The sequence below is a fragment of the Syngnathoides biaculeatus genome, chromosome 14 (genome assembly GCF_019802595.1).
Source record: "Syngnathoides biaculeatus isolate LvHL_M chromosome 14, ASM1980259v1, whole genome shotgun sequence".
In the NCBI taxonomy this organism is placed as follows: Eukaryota; Metazoa; Chordata; class Actinopteri; order Syngnathiformes; family Syngnathidae; genus Syngnathoides; species Syngnathoides biaculeatus.
The window spans coordinates 10090001-10116302 of NC_084653.1; the positions used below are offsets into that span (position 1 = coordinate 10090001).

The 26302-nt window shown below is 40.3% G+C and overlaps 2 protein-coding genes across 11 annotated transcripts in view; one reads left to right on the top strand and one right to left on the bottom strand.

Moving 5' to 3' along the window:
• Window positions 1-6605: 6605 nt before the first annotated feature.
• On the top strand, window positions 6606-11742 carry myl1 (myosin, light chain 1, alkali; skeletal, fast). Its single transcript, XM_061841109.1, has 6 exons — window positions 6606-6815; window positions 7669-7696; window positions 8604-8747; window positions 9877-10050; window positions 10124-10201; window positions 11251-11742. Exons 1-6 carry the CDS (start codon window positions 6693-6695, stop codon window positions 11277-11279), a joined length of 576 nt encoding a protein of 191 aa, XP_061697093.1. The 5' UTR covers window positions 6606-6692; the 3' UTR covers window positions 11280-11742.
• Window positions 11743-12827: 1085 nt separating this feature from the next.
• The window catches only part of map2 (microtubule-associated protein 2), a 78144-nt gene continuing 64669 nt past the window's right edge, over window positions 12828-26302 (bottom strand). For 6 of the 10 annotated variants that reach the window (XM_061841105.1, XM_061841102.1, XM_061841099.1 and 3 more), the window contains 11 exons: window positions 26105-26166; window positions 23749-23865; window positions 21749-21890; window positions 21245-21301; window positions 20513-20820; window positions 18737-18874; window positions 17450-17542; window positions 15333-15425; window positions 14757-14838; window positions 13741-13853; window positions 12828-13608 (listed from right to left, as the gene is read on the bottom strand). In XM_061841105.1, the coding sequence (XP_061697089.1) occupies window positions 13387-13608; window positions 13741-13853; window positions 14757-14838; window positions 15333-15425; window positions 17450-17542; window positions 18737-18874; window positions 20513-20820; window positions 21245-21301; window positions 21749-21890; window positions 23749-23865; window positions 26105-26166 (1427 nt within the window). In that variant the 3' untranslated portion in view covers window positions 12828-13386. Of the gene's footprint in view, window positions 13609-13740; window positions 13854-14756; window positions 14839-15332; window positions 15426-17449; window positions 17543-18736; window positions 18875-20512; window positions 20821-21244; window positions 21302-21748; window positions 21891-23748; window positions 23866-25866; window positions 25925-26104; window positions 26167-26302 lie in introns of those variants that run through there. The other 4 variants (XM_061841101.1, XM_061841103.1, XM_061841104.1 and 1 more) reach the window with 4 other exon arrangements.

Consider the following 26302-nt stretch of genomic DNA (forward strand, 5'->3'; position numbering starts at 1 on the left):
ATGCATAATACTGAACGATCTTGTATGCACAGAATTCCAGGGGCTTTTGGATATCAGAGAATCAGAGAATTTTTGAGAATATAACCGGTTTCTGGCACCCAAATCAATGCACATCATTGACAGTGTGTGTGTATGCAACTACACGTAGTATACATGTGAGTTGTAATAATGACGGATATTATTCTCCAGGTCTTGAGCCCAATATAGCCCCTAATCAATCTCTCAAGAATCATTACGGTGGCACACACAGAAGGGGTGCCAGACATTTGGACACCGGTGAAAAAAAATAACACTTGGGACTCCCCCACTTAGGAAACCACCACTTAAGTCCTGCAAATTAAAAATAGCGTTTTTTAGGTCCCCTGAAATTTGCCATCAAAGTAATCACTTCCCTAACGCTGGCACACCTCAAGTAAAGCTCTGAATTGTCTCTCAAGCAAGAACAGTATTCGCACAACACGTCACCAGCCTTGTTTTAGACATGGCATCATGTCATGAGGACACTCAAGAGCCAAAAGAAGACCGTCGCCATGTCTGAAGGGGTCTAGAAGAAGAATTGGACCCTATGGCTTGTATCACATTCCCTTCCGCTGTCATGATGTCCCCAATAAAAAGGCCAGTGAGAACCTTTGTTTAGACGGACTCCCGACTAATTCCTGTTTGGTCTGTAGAGGGATATTCAGAGAGCGAGGTGGCTAAAGAGGGCATGTGGTGAGCTGCGATCGCATCGGTCCCCTTAAGGAGTCATGGCCCCTGCTCTTAGAAATCCCAAGAAACTTCACACCTCGCTGTAGGGACTATAAATAGGGTCCATCTGTCCTCCGAGCTCAGTTACAGCCTCGTTCCTGTGTGGAATGGTTGGAGGGCACTAAAGGAACCACACACTGCTTGAAAAGCAAGCTATGAGTTATGAAGTGGTCAAAAACTTACGTCTAGTCATTACACAAGTCTTACAGAATGACATACAGTGGATATAAAAAGTCTTCACATGCCTGTTCATATGTTTATGTGACATGAAAAAAACGAAACCAAGATAAATCATTTAAAAAACTTTTTCCACCATTAATGTGACCCATATACTTGTGCAACTCTGCTGATTTTTTTAAAACTATCATTTTGTGAGGGGGAGTAAACATATACTATTGAAAACATGTATTTGCATAAGTGTGCACACCCTGTTATAACTGGGAATTAAGCAATCAAATTCAGACATATTGGACCATAACGAAATCTCCCAAACACTTCTGGAAAATGCGATATGAGCCAATGTTAACAATGTTGATCATTCTGGCCATGATTTCAAAAGGTAGGTTGGAATCAGAATGATTGTGAATATAGATTTTCATTCTGACCGATTCTGGTTCTGATCGAACTTTCTGCCCATAAAACCAAAAGGTAAGTTTGGTGCAAACACTGCTTGCCACCCAAAGAACACTGCACGTACAATGAAACATGATGGTGACAGCATCATGCTTTGGGGCTGTTGAGCCTTAGCAAGAATGAAGGCCAAGACAAGGTGGAAGGAACAATAAATGGATCAAAATATCAGTCAATTAACATAAAAGTCTTTGGGTTTCTACTAGAAAGCAAGATAGCTTTCAGAACTTTTTTTTATATCCACTGTACAATGCATAAAGGTCCCAAAGGAAGGGTGTCATTTATTTTTTCTACTGCAACTTTGTCAAAACCTCACCTTCTTTCAGTCCATGAAGCATCTGCCATCTTGAAGTCTTACACGCTCTCGCATGGATTTTCCACCGGCTCGAGCTGTTCATATTTCATTAACCACCACGACGTCATAGTTGGCAACAGACCGCGTCTCCTAATTGGTGTCCTTTTCAGTTTGCCCTTCGCTGTTTAGACCCAACCCATGATTTCATGCTTGCCGTGTTTTAATCATAAAACAGTTAGCTCAAGAGTTGACTGAGAGATATTGAGGGAAGGAGATTGAGGGATCATTGACTACGTAGCCGAAAGCAGGCCTCGGGGCTTGATTCCTAAGACGAGACGATTATACCGCCTGTCAAACCTGAAAGAGTTTGATTCTCAAATATCCTGTTGTCCATCCAGGGTAAAAGTGAGGGTGAGATGGTAAACTCTGATGCAGCTTAGTTTGCAAGGACAATATTATTTCCTGTTATTCTTTTTTTGTAGATGTGTTTATTCTCGTGTGTTTCATCGCTACATTATTACGGCTTTGAGCATTCGCTGTCACTATTCTGCCATGTCTGTGCAGATGTCACCCTTGCACTGTAACATCATACATTTATTTACTCAGGCTTGTGTTTGGTATTTATTGTAACTCGTTGGAGTTCCTACACTAACACAGAGCTTGTATGATTCCATCTTGCTATGTCGCCACAATGAATTCAATTACAATTGAATGTAGACATTGATCTTAAAAAATGTTTTGTTTTTTTTCACAAAACTATGGCATAAGTACTTATGGTATAATGGACTTTGTGAGTTCTATTCCATTTGATAGCAGGTAGTGAGGTGGCACATATAATCCAATGAAATTACAATATGATAAATATTTTATTCACATAACAGATCACATCTATTAAAATCCAGAATCATTTTCTTTGTGATGAAGAAAAAAAGATCCAAAACCAACTACATGGTGATGGCAGTGTTTTGTCCTGGGCGTGTACAAATGCTACTGGACCTCTAATATATAGTACAATTTATTCCCAGAAAATTGAGGTAAAATGCCGAAAATCCCTGAAATTTAAATGATATATTTTTGTAGAACGTTTTCAATTAAAGTCATTCGTCAACATTCTATTCACATTTGGATGATGAAGGCAAAAATTGAGGGAAAAAAAAAACTCCTGACACTGTCCCAATATTTCTGGACCTAAACTTTTGTGCCTTGCCAGAATATCTTGACACTGTCTTGTACTTGAATTTTGGATGTAATACAGTATTCATACATGGAGAGATAATGCAAAACAACATGATCATACAGCTAAGACACAATCATCATCGAGAAACATTGACTCTTAATGTGTGGGTGTGTTTTCCCTTCTCTGTCATGTCAAGGAACTGCACCCTGTTTATGAACACGAATCGGCAAAGTGATACATATTTAGTCTAAGGTGAAAATCACACATCCTTTACTATTGGGTCTCCAGAATGACTTGGCGACATTAAAGCAAAACATATTTAGGCACCATTTGAAATGGTTACTGCATGAGATTATTCCACCCTGAAAACTGAGATGGAAAAGGAAATGACTAGAAGTGCTGTAGTGATTTTAAATTGTACTATACTCATCTATCCACTTTCATAGCTCTCATTCTCATTGCAGGTCAAAGGTGATGTGGGGCCTATCTCAGGTGGGCGAGAGATGAGGCTAGACTGTACACAATATTACAATCGCATAGGGTAACAAATAGATTTATACTTTCAGTGATATTTTTCATCACTCTTGCAGTTTCCCTGAAGTAACATTTAAAAATTAAAACAGGTACAAAAGACATCAGGATAAAAAAAGTTCTAATCTTTGAATAAATTTTTATGTGCATGTTTTGTGTCACTGTGACACAAATGGAACCGTCTACCCACTCAAATTTTACTAGCATTGTTTGCATTGAGTACCAGGAAGTGCTCTGTTAAAGAACATACAGACTGACAAATGTCCCAAGTACAACGTTCCACAACTGATTTTGTGTTTGTTTTTTGATCACTGCACTGACCGTCATTCTCATTATTGATGGTTATTCCAGCATTAACTCCTTCTCTTTTGCATTCGGCTTGTCCTGTTAGGGGTCGCCATAGCGTGTCATCTTTTTCCATTTAAGCCTATCTCGTGCATCCTCCTCTCTAATACCCACTATCCTCATGTCCTCCCTCACAACATCCATCACCCTTTTCTTTCGAATCCTATCCAACCTGTTCACACCAAGCGAGAATCCCAGCATCTTCATTTTTACTACCTCCAGTTCTGCTTCCTGTTGTCTCTTCAGTGCCACCGTCTCTAATCCGTACATCATGGCCAGCCTCACCACTGTTTTATAAACTTTGCCCTTCATCCTAGCGGAGACTCGTCTGTCACATAACACACCAGACACCTTTCCCCAGCTGTTCCAACCTGCTTGGACCCGTTTCTTCACTTCCTGACCACACTCTCCATTGCTCTGTATTGTTGACCCCAAGTATTTGAAGTCGTCCACCCTCGCTATCTCTTCTCCCTGTAGCCTCACTCTTCCCCCTCCACTTTTCTCATTCACGCACATATATTCTGTTTTACTTCGGCTAATCTTCATTCCTCTCCATTCTGGTGCTTAACTCCATCTTTCCAACTGTTCTTCCACCTGTTCCCGTCTTTCACTGCAGATCACAATATCATCTGCGTAAATCATGGTCGAAGGGGAAGCCAATCTAACCTTGTCTGTCAGCCTATCCATTACTACCACAAACAGGAAGGGGATCAGTGCGGAACCCTCATGCAGTCCATTAACTATGCACCGATTATAATGGTGGCCCATGAAATTTGTACAGTACACCACATTAGTCCTGAAGTGTGATATCAATGTACAATACACATTAGACGGAAAATTCAAGTTACATTTTTGACATGTTTAATAAGCCCGCTTAAACATGCTGGTGATCCCATTGGGATTCCAAAGTGGAGCTCAGAATGGACTGGAACACAGGTGCAAGGACGGAGGGGGGGGGCAGTTTATATAGGGGGGGAGGTGAAGGGACGTTGAATCTGAGAAGCTGGAGCAGGGTGCCAACAGGTGACAGCTGAGGGTCTGAGGCATTCTCTGGTTTGCCCATGTGGAGATGGGGTCACTGAAAGCAAGCGTGTGTATGTCGAGAGTGGGGGTAGGAGGGGCCAGGGCTGCACCACTGGCACTGTGACAAATATAGAGAAAAATTAGGGAGATCATAATTTAGACAAGGCGGCACGGTGGATCAGCTGGTAAAAGCATTGGCCTCACAGTTCTGAGGACCCGGGTTTGATCCCAGCCCTGCCTGTGTGGAGATTGCATGTTCTCCCCGTGCCTGTGTGGGTTTTCTCCGGGCACTCCGGTTTCCTCCCACATCCCCAAAACATGCGACATTAATTGGGCACTCTAAATTGCCCTTAGGTGTGATTGTGAGGCGGATGTTTGTCTCTATGTGCCCTGGGATTGGCTGGCAACCAGTTCAGAGTGTACCCCGCCTTCAGCCCGTTAACAGCTGGGATAGGCTCCAGCACTCCCCATGACCCTCGTGAGGATACGCGGCAAAGAAAATGAATGAATGGACAATTTACACAGCCTTGTTTGAGTAACAGGCATTGATAACTGAACAGCTTCTTTACGTCACGTCCTTCCAGGAGGAGGTGGGCTTGTATTGAACTCAAGTATGCCGAGGACCAGATATGCACAATGAGTTAATTTTAAAGCAGATGGACATACATTCACGAGTATTCGGTCATCTAGAATCTCCAGCTGCGTAGAAGCATTACATTCTCCCATTTACTGAAAGTGTAATGGAATTCACCAAATAAAAGTGCTAATAATAGGCGGTATGGTGCCAACTGGGAAGCACACTTCACCCTCACGGATCTGAGGACTGGGGTTCAAATCCCTGGCCCATCTGTGTTGAGTTTGCACGCTCTCCCCATGCCTGTATGGGTTTTCCGTAGATGTGAATGTGAGTCTGAATATTTGTTTGTTTATATGTGCTCTGCCATTGGCTGACAACCAATTCAGGGTGTACACTCCCTCTCGCCAGTTCCAGCATGCCTGAGATACTTGTGAGGTTAAGCGGCTCAGAAAATGGATGAATAATAATCCATCCATCCATTTTCTGAGCCACTTACCCTCTCAAGGATCGCGGAAGTGCTGCAGCCAATCCCGGCTATCATTGGGCAGGAGGCAGGGTACACCCTGACCTGGTTGTCAGCCAATCGCAGGGCACATAGAGACAGACAACAGTCACACTCACAATCACACCTAAGGGCAATTTCGAGTCTCCAGTTGATGCCTGTTTTTGGGATGTGGTAGGAAACCAGAGTGCCCAGAGAAAACCCACCCAGGCACACAGGTAGAGCCGAGATTTGAACTCTGGTCCTCAGAACTGTGAGACCAATGCTCTAACAAGTTGCACCTCCATGCCGTCTGATGATGATGATGATAATACAAATTACTATTATTGTTAGTGAAGTAAAATTCCTCAATACAAATGAATTTATTCACAATGGTTACTAAGTCACAGTAGGTTGCAGTAAACTCTATTAAAGTTTTTTTTTTTTTTTTTCAAATAAGAGTAATTGTTAAATTAGCAATGGGATTTTTACACTTCGTGTATCTATATGCTATATGTTTAAATAAGTACCTCTATAATGACGTACAAGAAAGATTCTATATATTATGACTACTGGATAAGGTGAGGGCCCCGCTGTATTTATTTATTTATTCAGGATACATGACTACGTTTTGATCTTCGGCCCAAATTTCTATGTTAAGAGAGAGGCCACACATATACACACACCCTCCGTAGCACTGTCCAATCCACACACGAGTTTGGCCTTGCGGGGGTCCAGGAGGAAAAATAGCCTCATATATATACTACCGAAGCACTGTTCGTGTGCCCTGAGTCTCCTCCACTTTGTTGTGCACTCCTTGTGCTGTCACCCCGTCCCAGGAGTTGTTTGTCTCTGAAGGAGCACGGTAGTTTGACTTCAAGCTAAAATGGCACCCAAGAAGGACCCTAAGGCTCCCATCAAGAAGGCCGAACCGGCAGCAGCACCCGCACCTGCAGCCGCACCTGCACCTGCTCCTAAAGCCGCTGCTGTGGACCTGTCTAATGTCAAGGTAGAAAACAAAAACATTTCTTCTCCAAATGCAAGGGAAGCGGTTATATTAGACATTTAAATTCATAATTGTACAACTAGACTAGATGATGGAGACTGGAACATTTAGTTATTTTTAACACTTTTATTACTGTGATAGCACTTTCCTTGAAAAAGATGCCTGTGGTTGCTGATTTAGATGTGTGTGTTTAAAAAAAAAAAAAACTTTCCTAAAAATACTGACACTAGCCACAATACCTCACAATTAAAAGTTGGTAACAGGAAGTGTAGTGGTGGCCTGCGTGTCATGGAGTCCCACTCATTGACTGTCGGTGTGAACGTGTGTGTGAATAGTTGTCGGTCTCAATACGTCCCCTGTGATGACCTGGCAACCATCCCACTCTACCTTACACTCACACCCAGCTAGGAGACCCTCCACAACAGGTTGAGCTGTGGGAAATTAATGAATAGATTGATGGATGCAAGGATGGGTTTCCACCATTTCCTGCAAACTGACACAAGTTTGTAATGAATGCCTTGAGGACATCACATTTGAACTCTTAAAACCATGGCTAGCTCATGGCTGATGCCCTTGGCTCCACCCCCTATTCCTTTAGTGGTGTGATGGTTGGGGGACACACCAAATGAGGGCATCTTATGGAGCTCAACATGGACCCCTGCATATCGAGTGCCTCCATGTGATGCTAAATTTGTCCAAGAGGCAAATTTAATCCCAGGTTAGACCTGATTTATTAGTCCACATTAGGACAAAAGGTCTTGTTAGGACAGTTTTGGTTTTGTAATTTAAATCTTCTTGTGATATCTATTTTGGTACCAAATACCAACTGACTTTGTTGCTATCTCTTCACTTTTAGATTGAATTCAGTGCAGACCAAATGGAAGGTATGAAGCTCGTGTTTTCCATTTCAGCACTGCAGAAACTGTTATTCCATATTTCACACCTATCTCTTAGAGCATTGTCAAAAAATACATTAAATACATAACCAAAAAAAAAAAAAAACAATCTTATCGAAGTATTTAAACAGAAACCAAGTTAGGTCAAAGTAAAAAAAAAATGCACACAATTGACCTTTCTTCAGGACAATGGTCACTTAAATAGAAATCATTTTTTTGTGTGTTTTGGCATTCAGAATCTATTTTTATTTGGGGAGAAAATATTTCTTTTATCCAAAGCATCACAAAACAGCTAAAAAGTCTTTTAAAAGTTATCTTCATGCCACAGTTTATTCCAAGAGTGTATTGATAGTTCATTTAAACTCTAGAGGCTGCACGTCAAGCTGGAGTCAGCACATACAGACGCGCAACTTGCCTTTAAAAGGAAGGGGGCTCATATTCTCAGCTATCAATTCCAAGGTGGTCTTTTAAAAGAGCTCATTGCCTTGCTTAGAGGGAGAGAGACAGCTGATAACGAAATAGTCTGAAGGGTGACTGAGCTCTGCAAGTGTATCCATTCAGCCAATAATATCACATCCTATAGATTTCCCTTGAGAAGCTGCATCTACCCGCTGTCAAGCACCCAGAGCTATCAGATAGTTCTCCGTTGTCCTCAAAATTAAAGTTGCATGATTTCGAATCAGCATCCAAAATAATCAGTCAAGATGTACAGCATTTCCTGGAAATGCAATGCATAAACTACTAATATTTCCCCACTTACACTTATGAAGTAAAAGGAACATTAAACCAAATCCCTATTGTTGAAAAACACACAACATAGTAAGAGTAATCATAATTAACAATTATTATACAGGTTCAGTAATGATATCATGGGCTTGTTGTGTGACTCCCACAGACTACAAGGAAGCCTTCGGTCTGTTCGACAGGGTTGGTGACAACAAGGTGGCCTACAACCAGATCGCTGACATCATGCGCGCTCTGGGACAGAACCCCACCAACAAGGATGTGAACAAACTGTTGGGAACCCCCTCCGCTGAGGGTAAAATTTGGTTGTTATTCAACAAAGGAGAAAAAAATAATCTGTGTGAACTGGTTGTGTGCACAAAATATATCTTAAGTATCGTTTGGGATATTCGGATTTATAAAACAAAATGCCTCTTGTGCAATCTGGTGCATCCACAACCTCGTTCTGCATTTGGCAAAACGGATCTCAGCAAGTCCTGCCTGGCGAAGGAGACTAGATCCAAACAACTGTGGGAACTTGTTTGTGCACATGTTTAACACAAGATGTCACCACGGAGCCACCACAGATTACAATATTTGATGTCTTGGCTTTTTTTGTATTCACATACAGTATATCATATTATTTTATAAGTAAATGTATTTCACTGTTGTCCACAGACATCAACCATGAAGAAAGCTAAATTTGAGCAAGTTTGGCTTTAAACAATCATGCAAACACGCTGTAGTAATGATTGTTAGCGTGGCCTATACAGGAAAGTGAAGCTGTTTTCCAGGTTTGGTCACGTGACATTCCACGTGGAGCAGATTAGTTCCAATACACATTAAACGTCACCCCTTTGTTGAGATTACAGTATATCATTATAAAAAAAATGTAAAGAATTTTTAAACTGATAAAACTAAAAAATGCCAGTTTGCGTTTTTACTCATTTTCATCCTCAATATCAGATGGTAACCCCAATGATTGCCACTGTCTCCATATGTAATTTTGACTTTATATTGCTATGTGGGAGTGTCAAACTCACTGTAAATTAACAACCACAACGATAAACATTGCCTTTCTGACAATACAATTAAAACACGACGGCGAAGTTTGATAGGGAACATTCACAGTTGGGTGTACCTTATGCCTTGACTATTAAGTGAATATTAATTACCGTCTGCATGACACTACGTTCCCTGGAGTGATTTGTCATCCAAACATTGTTGTAATATGCCAGCTCCCCTTTGCACAATCCATTTCTTGGATTCTGCAAGGGTTCTAATTTCATTTGAGCTACTTTTGCTGCTTCCCTCTACACACGGTCATCAAGCTGCTTCCCAAAATGCTAATTTAATCTAATAAATTTGTGAACATTTTGCCGTTGTAATGAACTGATTTCCATTTCAGTCCATGCAATGAATGTTGATTGGCGTATTGTACACAGACATGGCCAACAAGAGAGTCACATTTGAGGCTTTCCTGCCCATGCTTCAGACCATCATCAACAGCCCAAACAAGGCCGGCTATGAAGACTACGTTGAGGGTCTGCGTGTGTTCGATAAGGAGGGTAACGGCACAGTGATGGGCGCTGAGCTGCGTATTGTCCTGTCAACACTGGGTAAGTGAGACACTGCCCTCGTGGCTGCCAATGGGAGCGTTTACATCACTGGGCCCTTTGCCCCCTCTTGCAGGAGAGAAGATGAATGAGGCTGAGATCGACGCTCTCATGGCGGGTCAGGAAGATGAGAATGGCTGTATCAACTACGAGGGTGAGACACGTGATTGTGAGCTCACGTTTGTAAACACAGTTTAAGCCCACTTCAGAAAGCATGGCTTTGCGCACGAAAGTTATCTTGGAGAAGATATGCATCATGTACTTTGGAGTGGGTCTTTTGAAACCCGACTGCTTTACATCAATCCATCCATCCATGTTCTTAGCCACTTATCCTCACGAGGGTCACGGGACCTGGTTTAGATATTGATTCAATGTTGAAATTAAGGTATAGCCTATTTTCTCTGTGGGATTTTCAAAGCAAAGTCACAAATGGTAATAAATGACTTTATTTACCTTAAATAAACTATATTATCATGATTATTTTTTCCAATTGTCTGGAGACCAGTTCAGGATGTCCCCACCACTTGCCCAAAGTCTGCTGGGATTGGCTCCATCTAGATCACCTGTGACCCTAGTGAGGATAAGCCAAACGAAAAATGGATGAAACACGATGGTTATTAGGAATGATTCATACCACTTTTATCCCGTACAAGTATTTGATTTTAAGCACTCACCAATATCGACAATACCAGTTCTTTTAATACAAAAAAATGTCAATGAGTTTTTCTTTACAAATGAAATTTAGTCTATCACAACAAAGAAAAATAGTTTTTGAACAATATTGTTTGGAGACACTAAATTGCCCTTAGATGTGATTGTGAGTTAATTCTTTCCATGTGCCCTGCAATTGGCTGTCAACTAATGCAATGTGGACCCCGCCTTCTGCCCAGAGAGCACTAGGATAGGCTCAAAAGCACTCCCACCACCCTCATGAGGATAAGCGGCTCAGATAATGGATGGATGGATGTATTGATATTTTGACTGAAACTCCTGAATTAATAAGTCATTTCATTCACGCTGTTGCTTTCATTCACACACATTCAGCGTTTCACCTTTCCCAAGAATGCCTCTAGAATATTCTGGTCTGATCACATGACTCAATTAATAATGGATTTCAACCCCGAAGCCAGGATTTAACACTAACCTATTTGAATTCTCCTTTTTGTTGGTATCCCTCTGGCCTGACCTGATCTTCACATGCAGCCTTTGTCAAGCACATCATGTCGGTGTAAGGACCCCACCCCCACCCCTACCGCGGTGGTAGTGAGCATCGAGTATGTGCAGACCCCATGGTGTCGAGACATTCACTCGCTGCTTTCTGAACCATCTGAGGAAGCAGGGCAAACAAAGGACTATGAGATGTTATTTCTAAATCCTTCTATTGTTTTGTTCCACACTTTTTCCCCTCTTGTCTCCAACTGGTGCTCTTTGGGCTTCTTCGGGTCTGGACGTGTTCCTAAATTTCAATCTCCCAAAATCCCTCCGCCTGATTGGGAGGGGAGCTAGTTTTTGCAGTGGAGGAGGGGATGGTGCTAGAATGAGGACCCTCCCCTTCTATCACTCATTGGCCAGCAGTCTGTGTGACTATTTCGGCCCAGGACTGGCCACCAAAGTCGATCCCCTCCTCATCGAACCGATCCCTGAGTCTTAACTTATTGTACTCTCCTCTGCCATTTCACAATAAACTTTTCACAAGTTCCCATTTTATTCCCAAATCTCCCACATTTTCTGTTATCTCAAAAGGAAGAAAGCACTCTTACAAATGTTTATTATCTCATTTATTTCAATGAAGTGGTGTCGATGGAGTCATACCAGTAAGAGCAGGAAAAAAAATATATAAACTGCATACATCTACTTGACTGTTTAAATACATTTACATTTGCTGCAAGGTGGGCTGAGAAGGAAGGGACATACAGAGATGGGCAATGCTGAAGAACACAGAAGCAAACAAGTAAGAGTCAGGATAAAACACACGTTGTCTGAAAAACAAACAAGATCATTCCACCTTCTTAATTCAATGGACAAATCATTTGCTTTCCCTTATTTTTCTCCATTTTTGTTTTTCTCAAAAGTTTTGCACACACGGCAACAAAACAGATACACGGATCGTAAAACATTTTGAGATCTGCACCAAATGCGCACACTAACGGAATTCGTAAATCTCGTGTATCCATTGGCGCACCATCTGCACTCCTTGAAGATGGTCCAACATCTGCATTTGCATCAATCCTTGCATTGCTCAGCAACACAATATCAGCGCTGTCCGACACCAATAAATACACCGTAAAGAACTAAGAACTACAAAACATGAATTAGTTAATTTCTTAGCCAATGAATGAGGAAATGACCTACTAAAATCCCTTCAAATTACAAAATTGCCTTTTAGTTTGACAATCGATACATGCTTGTCATACATGGCTTAGCTTCTGCAATCATACAGGTTTATATTGTTGATAATCATGTTGGTGCTTACTTGGAAAGGACATGTAGATGGTTAATAATAACCTGTATGACTATACTTCTGTATGTGTGTGTGTGTATGTATATATACACACACACACATATATACATACACACACACACACACATATATATATATATATATATATATATATATATATATATATATATATATAATATATATATATATACACACACACAGTATAGATAGCTATAGATATTTGTTTGACATTTTATATATGAAGAGTTTGTTTTCAAAACGAGACATAGGCATTTTTTTCAGATTTACGAAACTCGCGCCAAAATTATCCAGCTCCGAATGGATAATTTTGGCGCGAGTTTCGTAAATCTGAAAAAAATGTCTATGTCTCGTTTTGAAAAAAACTCTTTATATATATACGGAGGGAAAAAATGACTAGCAGTAAGGATGCTCGGCTTATTAAGGGGTCTGCCGTCCATGCACGTTAGCAGGAACAACACGTGCAGCGTGATGTGCTGGCCACATTACTTCCACGTACAGAATATGGCCACACGTAAATCAAAGCTATCGCTTTTTAAACTGTAGACCCGAGATCGATAAAGCCAAGGTCGCTCCTCCCACCCCGCCCCACCCGCCATTTTTATGTACAGGTTATCCCGTGTAGCACTACAGGTGAACTATTCTAGGCAACATCATTCAAAAGGAGAGGCCGAGGAAATCAGGAAGAAATAGTACAGGTCAGAGATGCAAACAGACAGAGAGGACCAAAGTTTAGGAGTCCCTTCTGGTGGGTCTTTGAAATGTGAAGCCAGGTTGTGATCACCCTAAGTGGGCCTCAAGGCGGTGGGTAGGTGGTGAATGACTCACACGTTCAGTGTAAGAGCATCCATGATGCATGTTCACAAACCCTGCTTGGCCAGCGCAGCAGTGATGTCCTCAGCTAAGGTCGCTAACTGTGGCGACTCCAACATGTTGAGACTCCCAGACGACGAAACGTGGCTATCCCGGTGGCGATGGGGCGACATGGAACGGGACCGGCCCGGTGACCGAACGATGATCTCTGCTCCGTGGTCCACTCGGGCCTTGGCGTGGTCGCGGAACGTCAACCTGTGGCTCTCAATCTTACAGGTAAGGCGAAATGAGCGATGGCAGGAAAAGGAGGTTGTTTATGAAAGGTGAGGTGGAATTTTGAAGCACAGACTGACAAAGTTATCAATGCATGTGTTCTTTAATCAAATTTAAACAATACTTACTGTAACACGACCTCCTCCTGGAGTGTGGTGAGCATTATCCAGGGATCCCACCTTGGCTTGGGCTTTGTCTTTAAAGTCCAACTTCACACTCTCAATGCGGACATTACCACCCCCTAAAGAACAAACACGTTTAACTTGAGTCCAATTTTGTTTGTTGACAAAAATACTATATATTCAAAATTAGAATATGATGAAATGTTCCTTTATAAACACGCAAAGCCCCAGTGAGCATTCAGTAGAAAACTGACAAAATACAGTACGATAGAAGTGTAGAAGATTAAAAACCACCAGATGAAGCTGCGGCTGTCAATATGACGAGAGAAAAAGGATTTGCTTTGAGCGTCATTCTCAGCCATCTGAGAAAACAGGCCTGCATAATATCCAGAAAATAATGCCCTCAAATCGTCACTGTATTTCCTTCTGATTGACTGTAAAGACTAATAAGTAACAGGTCCATTGTGTGAGGAACCAGATACTGTATACCCGGCCAATTATTTTCAGGTATGTGGACTTTGGCACATTCACCACATCACACATCTTTTCGGTTTGCAGATCTTCATGATATACTCGATATCTTACTGAAGCACATGTACAGACTGTTTTGGGGGGAGGTGCTCAAGCCCAAAATATGGTACATGTCACCAGAATTATTCATACAGTTGAGAAAAAGCAAGGTTTGGCTTTTATTTTACAGGTCAATAATAAAACGATGAGCAAAAGTGTTGAAGCGCAACATACGTGCACCAGAGATCAGTGAGGGGCACAATTCTCACAGGGACTCAACTAAATTGCTGTCAGACATAAAAACACTGAAGAGGTGGGAGATGATGACAGCAAGGGTAATTGTTTTTTATTTTTATTTTTTAATCAACCAACAAAAACAGGCTCCAGCAGAAAAGGCGCTTTTTCCATTCAGGGTAAGGGGGCTGGTGCTGGAGGACTACTAGGGGTCAATCTGTGCACATGCCTGATGTTACTTAAACTTTTGCTGTGTTTATCGAGACAGTGTGCGTTACCAGGGCGATGGTGAATGTTGTCTAGAGAGCCGCACTTTGAGGTCACATGACTCAGATCAATCTTCTTGTTCTGTATCTGTATCTGTAAAACAGATCAGAGGCCTGACTTCAGTTAGGACATAGACATTTTCAAAATATACAATGATTTTGACATAATTGGATGTGTTTGATCTGTAGGCTACCATTTTATTTTTTAAAAATACTTATTAGTTAGAATGTAACAGGAGGAAAACAAAAACAAGGTTCCTGTGCTGTGGACTTGCTAGTGTGAGGTTAGATGTGATCTCTCGAAGCTCTAAAGAAGTTTAACATGTCACAAGTGTTCTTAACCCACTTGATATTGAATTTAGCTTTGAGTATTCCTCATGTAAAGTGCTCAATGGTTTGGCAGCTGTTACCGTGGCAACCTACTGCCATGTGCAAAAGAAGCAAAATGCTATAAAAAGAGAATTCCGCATGATCAGTATCAAGCTTTGCTAAACACAGAGCGGCTATCGTTTTGCAGACACACACATCCACAAGGACACAAAAGGCACACAACACTAAGACAATGACTTTTTGCTACACAAGACTCACATTGCCACCTCCTGCTGAGTAGCCCCTCCTGTCCAAGGACCCACACCTAGACTGAACATGGCTATAGTCCATCTTAACACAGGGGATGAGAACCTGCAGGATGGAGGTGAGGAATGAGCTGGCAACAACAGGCTTCACTGGGCTTTTTGGAATCTATATTCTTCAAAAGCCTCATTACTTGTAGATGAATGTCACTTTGTGAAAATATGTGGTATTATATCATTTTGAACCTCTCAAGAAATGATGCGATCGCACTGCATCATGATGAGCCTTGTTTTAAACTCTGTTATGCCTGTTGTATAGAGGTGTCCAAATGATGGCTACATGTGTATGTAAAAAAAATGTCAGAACAAAACTTCTCTTCATAACCGTAACTCAAGATAATTGTGCTTCAGAATAAAATATGTTTCCCTCCAAAGCTGTTTAGTGCAGGGGTGAATATATTGTTGTGGAGTACAGGGACGGGGGGCACCCCATTATGTGAAAAAATCTTTACCTTTAATAGAAATTATATATATATATATATATATATATATATATGATAAATGATATGTAAACCATTTATTTTCAAATAGTAGTACACATGCTCCCTCAAGTGGTATGCAAAGGAATCACAGAACAGTTCAATTGTATCTCACATTTGCATTCAGTAAATTCCCATTTAATCTTTTAAAAAAACTTAGTTGTGAAACATGTATTCTCAAAAAAAATGTAATTTGCCTTTTTTGTACAATACTTTTGGTTAAATCATCATTTAAATTGACTTTCTTGCTATATCTAAGAAGAGTACTCGTGTTTAAACTGCACAATGTTGCAGTGTCTTACACATTACACACATTTGAATCTGCTTTTAAAAATGTTTTAATGAACATGTAGGCCTACGATACGACTGTATTCTCATACTAATTTAATAGTTGGAGAACTGTATTTTGATGGTACTTGGTGCAAAATTCTAAGAAACATGATATGAATACTAATTGCTTCAGGGAATGGTTTTACATTGTTTTATAAATTCTATTCCAAACACAATGCACACTGCACACTGGGACAGGGTCATGTTTACCACTGTGTTCATGCACCTTTTATTATTGCACCTTTTCTTTTAACATCAATCAATAAACATTTGGGAACTCTTTATTTATGTTTAACGCATCACAACTTCATTGGAATTGGGTTTGCGATGAAATTGAAAGTGAACATTGCATCCTTCTATTTTTCTGTATGTGGCACTCTTCAGGAAAATGTTTGGACACCCCCAGTCTAGTTATACAGTTACAATCTCCTTTTGGCTCACACATGTATTGTAATGTAACGCAAGCAAACACACGTACAAAACTGCCATAGCCTAAGACTATTCATTTAACATGCAAGCATGATAAAATGTTAGTACGCTGCAGCGTTAGATGACTCTTGAAGCTGCAAAAGAGAAAAAGCAGGAGTGAAATGCAGACAGAAGAGCTGTTGCAGTATGTAACAACGTATACATTATGGCCAGCACAGGAAAAGCAGTGGAGGCACATTGATACAAATTGTACACATTATAAAGTCAGGTAGAAGACGAATGTATAAGTACCAGAAATTAATGTTTGAATATGTCGCAATTTGGTCATTTGGAACTATGAAATAAGATTTATCATCCCACATCTATAAACAAACGAAACAAAAATCCTGTTGTGTTACCAAAATATATAAAACCTCAAAACCAAACAAATAATTAGGGGTCACAGTATTCTGTTTCGTCTTCGCCAGTGGGAGGTTATGCCATAGACTTCCAAACATAGCAGGTTTTCTTCACATCTCCTCGAACCCTGGTTTATTTGCATGTTTATGACATTTCCCCATTTGCAAAAAAGTGGCTAAATAAATAAATGTTGTTGAGTAAATTGTAGCACATGTCTGATTGATAAATCCAAGAGTCACTATAGAAAAAAAATGTAGATATTATGAGAATAGTATTGCTGGGGAAGATGGCAAAACATCAGGGTTACACACTTCAACTAATCAGAAAGTTTGCAATGTGGAAAATAAACAGCTGAGATCTATAGAGAGACTCGTTAGCTCTAATGAAGGACCACAAGGAAGGGGGGGGGGGGGGTCAAATATTGAGCACTACATACATTGCCTCCACTGGGAGGTTGCTTCAGATTATCCTTGGAGCTGCATTTTGATTGCATATACCTGAAGTCCAGCTTCTTGTTTAAAATATGATTCTAAAGAGAAACAAAAAGGATGACATGCAAATGAAAATGCTTGATAGAGCTAATTGGTGGGTTTGTTATCATTCCGTTAACAACTACGCAAGTGATGTGCATCTTTGCTAGAAGTGTGATTTACTTATTCTGTTTTCCTGAATAGCCTCCAATGCTATGCTCAGGCATTTCAAACTCTTGCTCCAGGTGTTCCCATTTTAACTTTGAGCACCTGGCCCTTCAAAGGCCTCTGTACGCCCCTGTTCAGCAGGTCCACTTTTGTTTTCACTTTATCCATTTTTATGACTATTTAAGTGTGGAAGTTATGCGTAATAGTGATTTAGCACTTCGCACTAGCTTGATATTGACCAACTCCTAAGAGAAATATTTGGTTTCGTTAACGCTGCTAATAGCTGCAGGCTGGCATATGTGACAGGCTATTAAACACATGACAACACATTTTTTGTTGATTTGTTTCTGTGGCTTTTTCCTCCTTTTATAATAAGATCTGGATTGTGTTGGCTCCTCATTCATTTCTGACACCTCGGGACACATTGCAGCTTTTTGATTTGCTGTGGATATTTTTAACTCAAAATTTGCTCACTGCCAAGGAAAATAGAACTGCTAATTAAAAGACGCCTTATTGTTGTCTCCATGAGCTTCCGTTGGTTGTTGTGGTCTTCCGCAGTACATTTTATCTTTAGGAAGTGACCTGATTTTTGGATAGAATCATGTTTTAACAGCTATAATTATAATATCTAGCGACCTAAAACATCATTATTTTACCTTCACCTTCATTTGAGATCCAAATCAAGGCTGAAGGAAAATTCCACACAGTATTTACAAAGACAATAATACGCTTTGACCTCATTTCAAAGGACTTAGGATGGTGGTTGAAATTTACAGTGGTTTAAAGCAATATTTTTTCCTATTGCATAGCTAAATAAAGGCAAAAAAAATAAAAAGGTAAAGTAAAAAATACAAATATTGGAAGTAGGAATTATATTGGGAGTCCAGTTCTACACCACTGCAGACTAAAACCACATGAACACCGATGACTGTGTTCAGCTCTTGAATTTGCTCTCATTACAATATCCTTATTAAAATGCAAATTTTGTCACTTAAAATTTATCAGGTTATCTACATATTGATTGATACGCAACAACTTTAGCACTTGCATGCTATTAAAATATAATGTATGGTGCTGAGGTGTACCAGCATCCCGTGGGTCCAGGTCATACTGTGAGCCGCTGACAGACACAGAGTAAAGGAGATGACCCGTAGCACTGAGTTCCAGATCCAAGAGGAGGCCTTGTGTTTGGCCTCAGCTGCCATTATTTGCTCCTTGTGCTTCTACGGTGACAATGACAAGTGGCAGGTCAGTGGCCAGGTGAGGTCTTTCAGGGGAGACTGGGCTAGCTCTCTTCAGGTATGACTAGGAGTTGCTATGGGCGGAAGGGGGATGGTGACGATGGTGACGGTGCCAATCTGTGTTTGTTATGTTTAAACTACACAGAAGACTAAATCTGAATGTTTAATTATTGTTTTTCTAGAGTCTGTTTGGCTTCATGAGTTAAACATTTCTTATCTGTGATACATAACACCCCCCCCCCAAAAAAAAAAAAAAAAGTAAACAAAGGAACAGTGATGTTATTCAGAACTATCTTTACTCAGCAGTGGAGCACATGGATGGATGAATGACATTACAGTGATCTGTCAACCTCCTTAAAAACTGAACACTGCATGGACTTTTTGACACCTGGACACCTTTCCTGGAGACTACTGCCACTTAGAGGTCGACCATGTGATGTGATTTGTCTGAAAGCATACTCACTAAGGCATGGTGGCAGAACTCGGAAAGATTCAAGATCAATCACGTTACTAATATCCTCCAAATGAGCAAATGGTTAAAAAAACATAAATAAAAAAGGTCAACGTTTCCTTGGGACATCTGATCCTAAAATGATGAAGAGAAGCCATCAAAACAAGCCAAAGCTTTAAATCAGGTCATGGTGGGAGATTTTGTAAGAGCTGGTGGCTGCGGACAAAGTGTTCATCTCCACCCTTTCAGATGCAGCACTGACTTTGTCCTTCAAAAACCCACCACTGCAATATAATTGTTCAATGAAACACTGTGCTCATGAAAATGGGATGTGAAATGCTGAGGTTTACTCCTCTTTGTTCAGACAGATTGAGTAGTACAATTGAGAAGAAAAGTTGAACTCTCACTGCTGCTGGAACCATTTAACACTTTGAAGAATGTATTAAAGAAGTGGGAACAGCAAAATATAAAAATATCGCTTGCTGGTATAGTCGACATTATAAGTAAAATATTATGTTTACTATTAAACCTTTGTAGAAGTCCTGCTTTTATTAATCAATGGGCCAACGTACAGCACTTAACAAACGTGTTGGACCCCTTGTCATGAAGAGACCATCCAGTATCTTTAAGTGCTTTAATGCAGACTCTTTTGATATTAGTGAGTACTTGGCAGCTTACCCTTTTGAATGATGAATTTAAAACTGAATAAACCTTTTTATATCCAAATTTTGACATGGCCTACTGGGCTTCTGAATGACACATCAATCAAGCATAACATTCAACCCCTAAAAAAATAATTTCCGCTCGTGATTTCATACCCTAAGAAATAATAGCATCCTTCACTTGTCCAAGTAAAATTGCAAATTTGAAAAAAATAAAGACTGTACATGCAGGCTTGTTATATATTTGGGTAATTAAGAGTGTTTGTTGTTTCATGAGCCTCACATTCATTTGTTAAGCACAGCATGTTCTCGCATCATCGATATCTTAGTAGTTCCTTTTTATGGTAGATAGGTAAAATACTAACAAAAACTAGAAGAAGGAAAAGAAAGAAAAGTAAAACGAAAAGTCTAAATCCTATATTATGACTAAAAAAGCTTCTACAGCCCTAAGGAGAAACATAGTTTTAGAGAGAGGTGTTAAGAGTATGAAATAAATGGTACTGTTACCTGTCCACCTTTGGGCTGATACTTGATATTGTCTATGGAGCCAACTTTGGACCGCACCTTCTTGAAGTCAGGTAAAGGTTGGTTGATGACTCGGAGCTGCTTGGGAGTGGTGGCGGGGGATTTGGGTGGGGTGCGGGCCACCGCCACCTTCCTCTCCTGGGACATCAAGCTGAGGGAATGAGGGGTTCCCGGGGTCCTTGAGGATGATGAGCAGCTGGGAGGTGTCCCAGGGGTCATGGCACTAGAGCCGGGCGTCCGTGGTGTGGAGTGGCCACTGCGGGCTGAACGGGAGCGCAGTGGCTCTGAGACTGTTGGGGAGAAATCTAAGGATAAAGCCTGAAAAGCTATTTATGTCCAATACAGAGTGTCCTCCATTCACAGCGATACTAAAATACGATGTTTCTAGAATACAGGCAGCATGCAATGAACTAGTTTGTGTAGCAACATAAAAATATATTATGATTCTATTATTATATAATAATTATCACATGGCAAACGAAATAATGCTCATTTGCTGCCATACAAAGTGTTTTAAGTTAAATGGTTTTATTTAAGGTCCCAAAAGTGTATTTCATACAAAATTCAGTGTAATTATGACAACAAATGTGTTCACGTAGGTTAATAATATAACTATGAGAAAATGTGGGTTATGTCACCGCCAAAGGGATGGTACAGTATGGTGATCAAAAAACTCCTTGTGGTAAGATGCTAACAATGCTGAATGTACGCTACCTGTCATACTGGGAGCTCGACCTGTCCTTTGCTCTGCCCTCATCACTGCACGGCAGGCTGAAAAAGAAAAAAATGGACAAATCAAGACGGGGATTGTCGATAAATTCTCGCAAAATTTTTTCAAACAATTTTCAACAGTGACCCCCCCATCACACACACAAATCAGGATTGGCAAATTCACAAATTTGCTTATTTTATACTTAGTCCAAAGCCACGTCTCAAAACTCTATTGATTTGGTGTCATCTTCTGACGTACTGGTGCCAACTAACTAAGTTGACGTAAACTGAGGGGCTTTATGTGGTGCTTTTTTGCCCTCTTGTGGCACCCATAAGCAAGGGTAGATTTTCGCTATTGGCGGCAACGCTGCATTATTCACAATGCAACACTGTACACTCAATACTCAATAGGGACACAAATAATTATTCACGCAAATCTGGATCCAAGGGAGCGACCAAATTTGCAATTTTATGAGCTCAAAAGGTTTAGGAGGTAAGACAGCCTACTTGTGGGTCTACGGGGTGCTGTTGAACCGGAGCTGGTGATGGAGGTTGAACTGTCCTCATGCTCGTGGTATCCACGGCGACTAAGAGAGGAGGCTTGCCGCGGCATAGAAGTTCTCTTGTCGGGACTTTGTGATCTACCATCCTGTGAAACACACACACGCACACACAAATAAATAAATAATATATACGTAGCTAATGACACTTTGGTTAGCTGGTTTACAGTAGCGTTTATATATATATATATATATATATATATATATATATATATATATATATATATATACACAGTGAAAAAAAATGAGCATTTGAACACCTTGCTATATTGCAAGTTCTCCCACTTAAAATTCATGGAGGGGTCTGAAATTTTCATCGTAGGTCCATGTCCACTGTGAGAGAAATAATCTTAAAAGAAAAATCCAGAAATCACAATGGCTGTTTTTTTTAACAATTTATTTGTGTGATACAGCTCCAAATTAGTATTTGAACACCGGAGAAAACCAATGTTAATATTTGGTACAATACAGTAGCCTTTATGTTCAATTACAGAGGTAGAATGTTTGCACAGGTTTGCACAGGTTTCCACACACTCGAGGAGAGATTTTGGCCCACTCCTCCAAACAGATCTTTTCTAGATCAGACAGGTTTCTGGGGTGTCGCTGAGGAACACGGAGTTTCAGCTCCCACCAAAAATTTTCTATAGGATTTCGGTCTGGAGACTGGCTAGGCCACGAGAGAGGTTTGATATGCTTCTTACGGAGCCACTTAGTTTTCCTGGCTGTGTGCTCCGGGTCATTGTCATGTTGAAAGATCCAGCCATGACCCATCTTCAAATATCTGACTGAGGGAAAGAGGTTGTTCCCCAAAATCTCAAAATACATGGCCGCAGTCATCCACTCCTTAATACAGAGCAATAGTCCTGTCCCATGTGCAGAAAATCACCCCCAAAGCATGATGCTACCACACCCATGCTTCACAGTAGGGATGGTGTTCTTGGGATGGAACTCATCATTCGTCTTCCTCCAAACACGGTTAGTGGAATTATGACCAAAAAGTTCAATTTTGGTCTCATCTGACCACAAAACTTTCTCCCATGACTCCTTTGCATCATCCAAATGGTCATTGGAAAACTTAAGACAGGCCTGCCCTTGACATGTGCTGGTTTAAGTAGGGGAACCATGCATGATTTCAAACCCTGACATCTTAGTGTATTACCAACAGTCACCTTGTCACAGTGGTCCCAGCTCCTTTCAGGTCATTGACCAAGTCCTGTGGTGTAGTCCTAGGATGATTCCTCACCTTTCTAAGGATCATTGAGACCCCATGAGGTGATATCTTGCATGTGGCTACACTGCGATTGAGATTGACCGTCATTTTTAGCTTCTTCCATTTTCTAATGATTGCTCCAACGGTGGACATTTTTTCACCAAGCTGCTTGGCAATTTCTCCGTAGCCCATACCAGCCATGTGGAGTTGTAGAATTTTGTCTCTGGTGTTTTTGGACGGCTCTTTGGTCATGGTCATGTTGGAAGTTGGAGTCTTATTGATTGTATGGGGTGGACAGGTGTCTTTATGCAGCTAACAACCTCACACAGGTGCATCTGATTCAGGATAATACTGTACATGGAGTGGAGCTGGACTTTTAAAGGGGGACTAACTGGTCTTTGAGGGACAGAATTCTTGCTGATCGACAGGTGTTCAAATACTTATTTGCAGCTGTATCACACAAATAAATTGTTAAAAAAATCATACATTGTGATTTCTGGATTTTTCTTTTTCAAATTCTCTCTCTCACAGTGGACATGCGCCTATGATGAAAATTTCAGACCCCTCCATGATTTCTAAGTGGGAGAACTTGCAATATAGCAGGGTGTTCAAATGGTTATTTTTTTCACTGTGTATATATATATATATATATATATATATATATATATATACACATACATAGTTGTTTTTCTCTCATACATTCTTGCAGTGAGAGTGCCACATTACCTTCCACTTACCTTGGCTATGACAGTTGCAAACACTGATCCTGAGGATGGATGAGGTCCATTTAATGAAGTAACCATTGTGGACATGAAGGTGTGTGTCTTTGCTAGAGAAATATGCTGAGCATGGCACTGAAATGGCAGACAAATGAGTCCCGGGGGGAGGCGTGAGTGGCACAACACCAAAACAGGGCACATGATGACATGGGTGAAAATAACTGCTTCCACATGAATCATCAAACACGTCAGATCCTGTGTTTGTAGAGTTCATTCATTCAGTTTTATTTTTGGTGACAATATACCCAAAAATTATAAATAGCTGAAACTTGAAATTTTAACGAGCTCTCATGCTTAATCTGCTGCTTTGAGATCAACAACAGATAAGGATGAGAGACAAATTAGAAGAAAACAGAAAGAAAAACACAAAGTTCGTCAGAATTTGTGTTCTTCAGTGACATTTATGATATGCATAAATGCTGTTATTTGGACACAATAACTGTCATTATGATGTCAGAGGAGTGAAATAGTCGCTGGCAAAATGTCACAGGATGATTTAACACCTACTCGGTGAATTCAAATGAATCACTCCTGCGAACAAACCCAATACCTGTGAAGTCAACACAGCCGTTGTATAAAATAATCAAGCAAATATTTCTGGAATATGAAATATGTAGTAAACGGCATTGGAACAGACATGCAATGATATGATATTTATGTAGGGGTGAGGTATTTAATCGTAAATACCGGTGACAGCATTTTGTTCAAAATCAAAAATAATATTTACAAAACAATATTGTTTGTGTGATACATCATTTGGTAATAATAAAAATAAAACCTTACCAGTGATGCTATGTTCACAGCATAAATTCTATAGCAATTATAATAAAACTAATCATCTGTAACAGATTAAAACAATCCTCCAGTCATCCATTATCTGTACTGCTTATCCTCACTAGGGTTACGAATGCACTGGATCTTATCCCAGCTATTTTTGGGTAAGAGACCGGTTACACCCCGAACTGGTCGCCAACCAATCGCAGAGCAGATATCAACCAACGGCCAACCACATCCACATCTACGGGCAATTCGGAGTTTTCAATTCACCTAACATGCCTGCTATTGGCATATGGGGGAAAACCGGAGTATAGTGAGAAAAACCGCACAGAACATAAAAACTCGACTCAGGTGAGGCCAGGATTTGAAACCCAGTCCTCAGAACTGTGTGTTAACCAATCATCTACTGTGCTGCCTTTAAACAAACAAAACAAAACACAGATGTGCCCCATTTAAGGAAATAATGCAAACACAGTGTGAGTGTAAATCAAGGACCAAAACAAAGTTTAACTTTTTCCCCTTTGGTTAGGGCCTTCAATGGCTACTGTGCAGTTGCCCTAAGGTTTCCAGTAGAGCCATTTTGGATTATTGGAACACTTTCCTACTTGATGTTATGATTTAATGTGTGCTAGGACGGTTGACAATCGAATGCACCTGCCTGATGTCAAAATGGATGCACAAAAATAAACATCATTTTGATTAACACTTGGCAAAATAGTTAGTTCACACTGTACATTAGTCTGTTTCACTTAACTCCTCTAAGATGACCATTCTTGGAAAAATCTGAGCTTTGAATTGGAAAGGACTTGGCCTGTGACTAATTGGGGTTATGAGCAACCAACTTTTGCATTTCGCAGAACAACGGGTGTATCACAAGTTTTTTTAATGGCAACTTTCCTTCCTCCCTTGAATTTGCATTGAAAATGAAACCTGAACCAAAACCTGCCAAAGAAATTGGGCATTGGTTTTAAGCTGTATGTTTCATCGTACGTACTGTATGGGACTACAAAGGTATGTAATGTGTCTATTTGTTGACATCGGGTGCGTAACTTTTATTCATGATAAAACACAACATACCGTTACCTAAAAGTAGTAAACTTTGTTAATGTTATGTCTGTCATCAGCCAACAACAAGCGAGTAAGATTAGTTAGAAATTAGAGAATGTCTTCCTCTCCTGTAACGTTGTATTTCTGCAAGATAACCATAACTTTATCTCAACACAGCTGTTTGTTAACTGCATCATGTCATTAGCCCATAGTTATTATAGTTATTTTTGTACACGCAAGATATCTGTCAACCTGTTTTCCTGTTTGGTCTTGTGGCGGTCTGCATTAGGACCCATGAAGTTTCTGAAGTCTGAAAGAATACCGAAAAGAAAATGGGAACCCAAATGGCATTTTAAGAAAGCCAATTGTAATATGAAAGTTTACATAGTGTTAAAATATCAATAATACACACACAATATAACCTGAATGTCTTTAAATGGGCTTGGTGCCAGAGGTGACTGCCTTGTTGGGGCTAATGGAATTTACTCACCAACGCCCTGTCGCAAGATCGGCGAGCAACGGTGAGTGGCTGACGACTGTCAGAAAGTTGCTCTAAAAGAGAAAGAATGTGTATCACTTACTCTTGAGAAAATATTTATAAAGAAAGTTCATGCAAAGAAGACGAACATTTTGAGCAAGAATAATATATCTCCAAATCTACAAAAAAAACCCAACTGTATAACACAGT

What these genes read in the sequence shown, in the direction of transcription:
- myl1 (XM_061841109.1), top strand. Translation starts at nt 6,693, where the DNA reads ATGGCACCCAAGAAGGACCCTAAGGCTCCCATCAAGAAGGCCGAACCG. An exon ending in TGGACCTGTCTAATGTCAAG is followed by an intron (nt 6,816 to 7,668) that starts GTAGAAAACAAA and finishes CTTCACTTTTAG; the next exon opens with ATTGAATTCAGTGCAGACCA. An exon ending in TATTGTCCTGTCAACACTGG is followed by an intron (nt 10,051 to 10,123) that starts GTAAGTGAGACA and finishes CCCCTCTTGCAG; the next exon opens with GAGAGAAGATGAATGAGGCT.